This window comes from Elaeis guineensis, chromosome 9 (assembly GCF_000442705.2).
Source record: "Elaeis guineensis isolate ETL-2024a chromosome 9, EG11, whole genome shotgun sequence".
NCBI classification, from domain to species: domain Eukaryota; kingdom Viridiplantae; phylum Streptophyta; class Magnoliopsida; order Arecales; family Arecaceae; genus Elaeis; species Elaeis guineensis.
This window is the reverse complement of record NC_026001.2, coordinates 97,305,741-97,311,364: the sequence shown is the minus strand read 5'-3', so window position 1 is coordinate 97,311,364 and position 5,624 is coordinate 97,305,741. Positions and strand designations below refer to the sequence as shown.

The following is a 5,624-nucleotide window of genomic DNA, read 5'->3' as shown; positions in this document are numbered from 1 at the left end:
CCACCGTGGTCAGCACTTCCCACTGGACTTCTGCCTCCTTTTAATTTATGATTATATCTTTTTTTAATCTCCTCGTATTTTGTAGGAAAACCAACCAAAAAGCTTGCGTGCCTGTCTGTATAAAAGCTTATGGGGTGGAGCCACATGGCATCAACTTCCTACTAGCAGCAGCTTTTGGTTATGTTATTCCAAGGCACATGAAATGTTGCGGGGAAGAGTCGAGTTTAATTTAATTGAGTGATAACCGCAGAAAAAGGGGATACCTTTTTGATGGTTGCACTCCTTGTTTCTATGAAAGAAGTGAGGGTGCTGAGCATTTGACGCACAGATGAACGGGTAATGAAGTCTAAATAGATGGGATAGACGAGTTGGTAATCTAAATATCTAAGCATATTAATTTCGTCTGGAAATAAACGAATAAAATTACGAGATGGTGGTGGAGCCTCATCTTTAGGCCGGCCTTAGCTTAGCTCATCACGGCTAGTGGCCTCAGATCAATAGGAATTTGTGGAATTGCAACTGGCGCATGTTGAGCATGATATGAATCCGAAATTAAGCGATGGATCAGTTTTTCTCCTCATCTTGCATATAATCTCCAGACGCTAAGAAGTTGGAAGCTGTCCCACAATGTGGCAATGGTGATACAATTCGCCCCCACAGTGGGCATTGGGAGATTTTTTTTTTTTTCCTTTCTTTTAATGAGGTAGTAATGGAAGAAGTGATATACTCATCAATTAGAGCAAGAGGTATATATTTACAAACACCGGGGGGAGAAATTCCAACAATTTTCAGCGTGGAGTCGTGCATCAAGGGAGCTGGATCCTTCAAAAGATTCCTATGGCTATCCGCCTTTTTCCTTTTCCATTTTTTTTTCCTAGTTGTAGATTTCCGGATAGATGGAAGGTGTGGAGGATCTTATTGAGGACTGCATCTCGTAGATTTCTTCTTTAGAAAATTGTAATTTGATTCCTCTCAAACCAAATTTACCCGCATAGAGCAATGTTTCTTTTCCATGATGCACAAATTTTCTTGCATCTCCAAGAGGCCCCAATATCTCGCAGATGTGGATGCCAGCTTTTCAGCTTAAGATACAAGTTCAGTGATAGCTCAATGCTTTTAACGAAGGGGCATTTAAAGGACAAATACGTAGATGTTTCAAAAGTACCGCCATACAACGGGCGTCTAGTAGAAACCCCTCATCCCATTTTAGTCAGTATTTCATTTGTGTGTAGATTATTTTTCAATGCTAGTCAAAGGCAAGCTTTTGCTTTCTCCAGAATATCTGCCTTCCAAATTGCTTCGCAAAATGGACCATGTTGGTAGGAATGCTTGCTTTGTACCAAGATATATATATATATATATATATATCTGCAATTCTTGAAGGTTTGATTATGCATGACAAATCTTGCAAGAGCTCTGATTGTTTGGATTCATATATAAAAAGCTTACCTAGCAAGTTGATATTGGATCTCAATATTTGCCATTTCAAGTACGATGCAATAGAAGCATTTTTCTTTAAATTTCTAGAGTATAAATTTTCAAAAAGCGATGATAGAGGCAAAGAACTAATCCAGGTATCTTTCCAGAAGCAAATATTTTAGCTACTGCAAGCTTGAAGAAGGTGCAATTCTAGAAGGCAGTCAGTCTTGCTAATATCCTTTTAAATGGGAGAGACATCAACCAAGGATCATTTAACACCCGTCGAAGTTTCTTTAATTTGATACGGTAAGCATTCTAAATCTGTTTTGATGAGGGTGCTTCGGAGCTTTTAATTAACTTCCAATCCCATTTGCAAGCAAAGGGAGACTTAAGTTCTTCAGATTTTTTCTCCTCAAACCCCATCTTTTGATTGCAGTAAACAAATTCCCAGTCTACCGGATGGTGGAATCAATTGGCTGACTCTTTCCATTTACACAAAAGAGCCACGTCTCATTTGATCGATCCTGTTGATGACCCATCTTGGCAATTTGAATTAGAGGGATCCTACCTACGATACATAATTAAGGAAGCTTGCATTTCCAAGATGTGAGTCTTGAAACTCTTTTTTCTTCCAGCGCAGAAAGCAGTGCCGAGAGAGAGAGAGAGAGAGAGACAGTCCATATCCATTACCTTACGTTTCCTACAATCAGAAAACAGACATAAACTCTCTTTTTTTTTCTTTTTTTTTTTTTTTTTTGATGTAGTTGGAGGAAGGAACCCTTCCCCTTATTGTATATTAATAGATACAGAAAACGGACATTCATGGAAAAGTAGAGGCATCATATATGTCGTATATCTTGACCACCAATACAATACAATACCAGTACAGGTTGTATGCGTACCAGCGGTGACGATTAGAGGATCAAAAGAGAGGGTGTGGGTGCGGAACCAGGAGGTCTCAGGAGATGGTAAAAGGGATGGGAACGAATCACACATCTCTATCCCTACCGCACTCAGGTGGCATGACCGGGTAGCGGGACCGGTCGGTGCAGTAGTTGTAGATGGTGTACTGGTGGCGGACCCAGTCGAGTCTCCTGTACTGCAGGCTGTCGAGGTCCTGGAACTCCTTCTGGTCCCACCACCGCCGTCCCTGGGTGGCGCAGAACTTGGCCTCCACCGACGCCTCGCAGCCGTCGACGTGGAAGCTGCGGTAGGAGGCGATGAAAGGGGCCTTGGACCAGTCGGTCTTCTCGAGGCCGCCCCTCGTCGCCCAGTCGTCGGCGTTCCACAGGCTGGAGTAGATCTTCATGGGCTGGTCGAAGGGGAACCTCACCCCCAGGTCCTTGCAGTTCTTGAACACTCGGATGGGGACGTCATCTACAAAGAAACTGGACAAACTACTATTGTTAGATCGAATGAAATGAATGAAAACTTCATTCATTCTACGGGGCTCATGATCGATCAGAAGCCATCACTCAAATGAAAAACTTCCACCGTAACGAATGCTCATGCGTATTGATCGATGGCAAGGTTTAATTATTAGGATGGATCGATTTGATTTCATTCTAACCAGGCCTGTCACGTTACGTACGTTATGTTGCCCGGAACCTAGTCTCCATTAATCAAATGGCCCATTGATTTTTTATGCGATTCCACGGAATACTTCATAGTTCTTAGCGGATGCTGTTCAGCTTTCCTCCTCACGGCGGCACTGGTTAGAGGATTGGCAGTTGGCTAATTTTGGTTCAGAGGCGCATTGGACCCGTGCTTATCTTTTCTGAGTCGCATTACGAAGGGGAATGGAAGTAGCTCAGGTTCCTAAAAAACGGGAAGATGAGGTGACACAAGAATCGTCCGGGAAAGAAAAAGTCCCAGGAGATGATAGGAGAAACTTACACAATCTGGTACATGTTCCAAAGAACGGAGTAGGAATGGTAATCTTTGGTCGGGTCAAACCAGAGGTAGATCCTCTGCTCCCTGTCTCCCTTCCCCCCGGTGAAGACATTGGTCTGCACAATATAGGGCTGGTTGGTCCTGTTGCCCAGGAACTCGAAGTCTATCTCGTCATGCTCTGAGTTCTGAGATGACAACTGAACACAAAGACCACCATATATAGGATGCATCATAAACAGAGGACGATGTTACATGACATCAATAAATGAAGGAATTAAACTGCTCGAGTTAAAATGGCTCTACTCGAAAACGAATACCACTTACATAGAATGCAGTCACCGTTCCGGCAGAATCACCAGGAACCAATTTTATCTGCATGCTGAAGTGGCCGAACAAGTAAGAGCCCTTTGACTGGAACCCAGTGCCTGAATTTATATATGCAAGAAAGAAAATAGTGAATGACTAAAAACTCATTGTCTTAGAACTTAGATCTGGGCTGCTCTTGTTGTCTAGTGTTACCTGTATATTTGTCCAAAGAGAGCTGGACCTCATTGCCACCATTGATGTACTTGATGTGATCGTAAGCCCATGTGGGCACATAGTTCCTCTGGAACGGCACATCTATGGGTTTCCTGGGTGCTGCAGCCATGGCGCCGTCAAAGACGAGGCCCAGCAAGCAGAGCCATAGCACCGGAGAAACGGAACAAGCAACCATCTCTCCTACGGTGGCTGAGGGGTGGAGATGAGGAAGGGGTGGGGCTATGGAATGGAGGAACGGAGACTGCTGTCAGGGATTTAATAAGGCACGAGAGGCATCATTGCATTATATATAATTATTCTGTAACAGAATATAATATGAATATAATGTTATGCTACAGCTATGTTAAATGAATGTGCTTGCTAGCTAAGAGCTAGCCATTAATTATTTCTGTGTTTCCGCGGGGCATTGATCTGTTTGAAGTGGATTGGGCGAGTTTGGAAAAGAAGGGGTAAGATATTGAAGCAAGGAAAGAACGGATGCTGCTGTTTCTTTCTGACATCTAGTCCAAGACACACTGACTGAAGTTGGTGGCGGTCAGTGAGAGCAGACGGCTTGCCACTGATCTCTTTCATGAATAAAACTTCGAAGCGAAGTAGCACTAACGCCGTTCCAACCACGTGGATCTCTCTTTAACTAAACCCCGAGGTACAAATACCACCCCTGAATGGACTTACCTCCGTCCACCCTCGGATGTTCATTCCTACCCATCGGTTTAAAGACTCCAGAGTAATCGGGTTGTTCATGAAGAGCTCTGGCTCATTCAAGCTCACGAAACTCGTTAAGAAAAAAAAAAAAAAAAAACGAAGATAAGCTCAACACAAATTGCATTTTTAGGCTCAGCCAGTAAAAGACCTGAGTCTCAGAATACTCAGCATACAAAAGTTAGTGTAGGCTAATGGGTTAACCAAAATATGTAGCTACGGCACGCTCTAACGTACCTTGAAGTGAACACCACCTTGACAGTTGATACCAATAAGCCAAGTCAACACCCCAAAAGTTTGGCTTAATTCAAATTATATGCACCCCTAATGGTGGCTATGGTTTATGAATTCTAATGCCTTGGTTTTATGGGGAGTCCGCAAATGCTTAAACAAACTGGCATAGTGCGCTATATGAGAATTGGAATGAATCAATTCATAATCTAAGATTGCCTATATCATCGGGCAGATCAAGAAGACATAGCAATGGAGGAGTAACATAATCTCAAGCTGAGATTTTATAATCCACGTTTCATTTCCAGCTAGAAGAGGTCCTCTCTGTTCTGCGGTGTCAAAAGTGTGACACCGGAGGTGATGATAGCAGAATAACAACTTTATCGCTCGTACGTGATCTCGCATCAACGGTTACGGAAAGAGGACCGCGGCACGTGAAGGCCCATGCCGGAGAAGGAGCACAATCGTGAGCGGGGCCGGGGACTGGACCACCACCAGAGCAATTTGAGCTCGGGGTGGGCCACAGGAAACATGGGAGATCAGACGGCAAGCAGGCGCATGCCTGCTGATTAAAGCGGCACATGCCTGGTCCGGGAGCAGCACATGTGCCCACGTTACGCTACTGTTTAGGCCCGGAAAGCTAGAAAGGGGCAAGACCGTTCCTCTCAAGGGTTCACTCTGCTTAATTTAGTAAAAAAAATTTAATTTTATAATTAGCATTCTAGTTACATGGTGGAGGTTGGAACTCGGGGAGTCAATTGGACTTGAAGCCCAAAATAGGGCGCGAGTTGTACCCTTGATGCGAAAGAATGATTTGATCTTCTCTCACCACGTCCATC

At 43.7% G+C, this 5,624-nt stretch overlaps 1 protein-coding gene across 1 annotated transcript; it reads right to left on the bottom strand.

The window, feature by feature from the left end:
* Positions 1-2,162: 2,162 nt before the first annotated feature.
* LOC105050989 (xyloglucan endotransglucosylase protein 2) lies at positions 2,163-4,110 on the bottom strand. The gene is made up of 4 exons (XM_010931226.4): positions 3,832-4,110; positions 3,637-3,737; positions 3,316-3,509; positions 2,163-2,807 (listed from the first exon to the last, which is right to left on the bottom strand). Exons 1-4 carry the CDS (start codon positions 4,025-4,027, stop codon positions 2,408-2,410), a joined length of 891 nt encoding a protein of 296 aa, XP_010929528.1. The 5' UTR covers positions 4,028-4,110; the 3' UTR covers positions 2,163-2,407.
* Positions 4,111-5,624: the final 1,514 nt, after the last annotated feature.

Bases quoted from the DNA above. Each gene is read 5' to 3' on its own strand.
- LOC105050989 (XM_010931226.4), bottom strand. From the start codon at position 4,027: ATGGTTGCTTGTTCCGTTTCTCCGGTGCTATGGCTCTGCTTGCTGGGC. The intron at 3,738-3,831 runs GTAACACTAGAC...ATATAAATTCAG, and splicing joins CTCTTTGGACAAATATACAG to GCACTGGGTTCCAGTCAAAG. The intron at 3,510-3,636 runs GTAAGTGGTATT...CTTTGTGTTCAG, and splicing joins GAACGGTGACTGCATTCTAT to TTGTCATCTCAGAACTCAGA.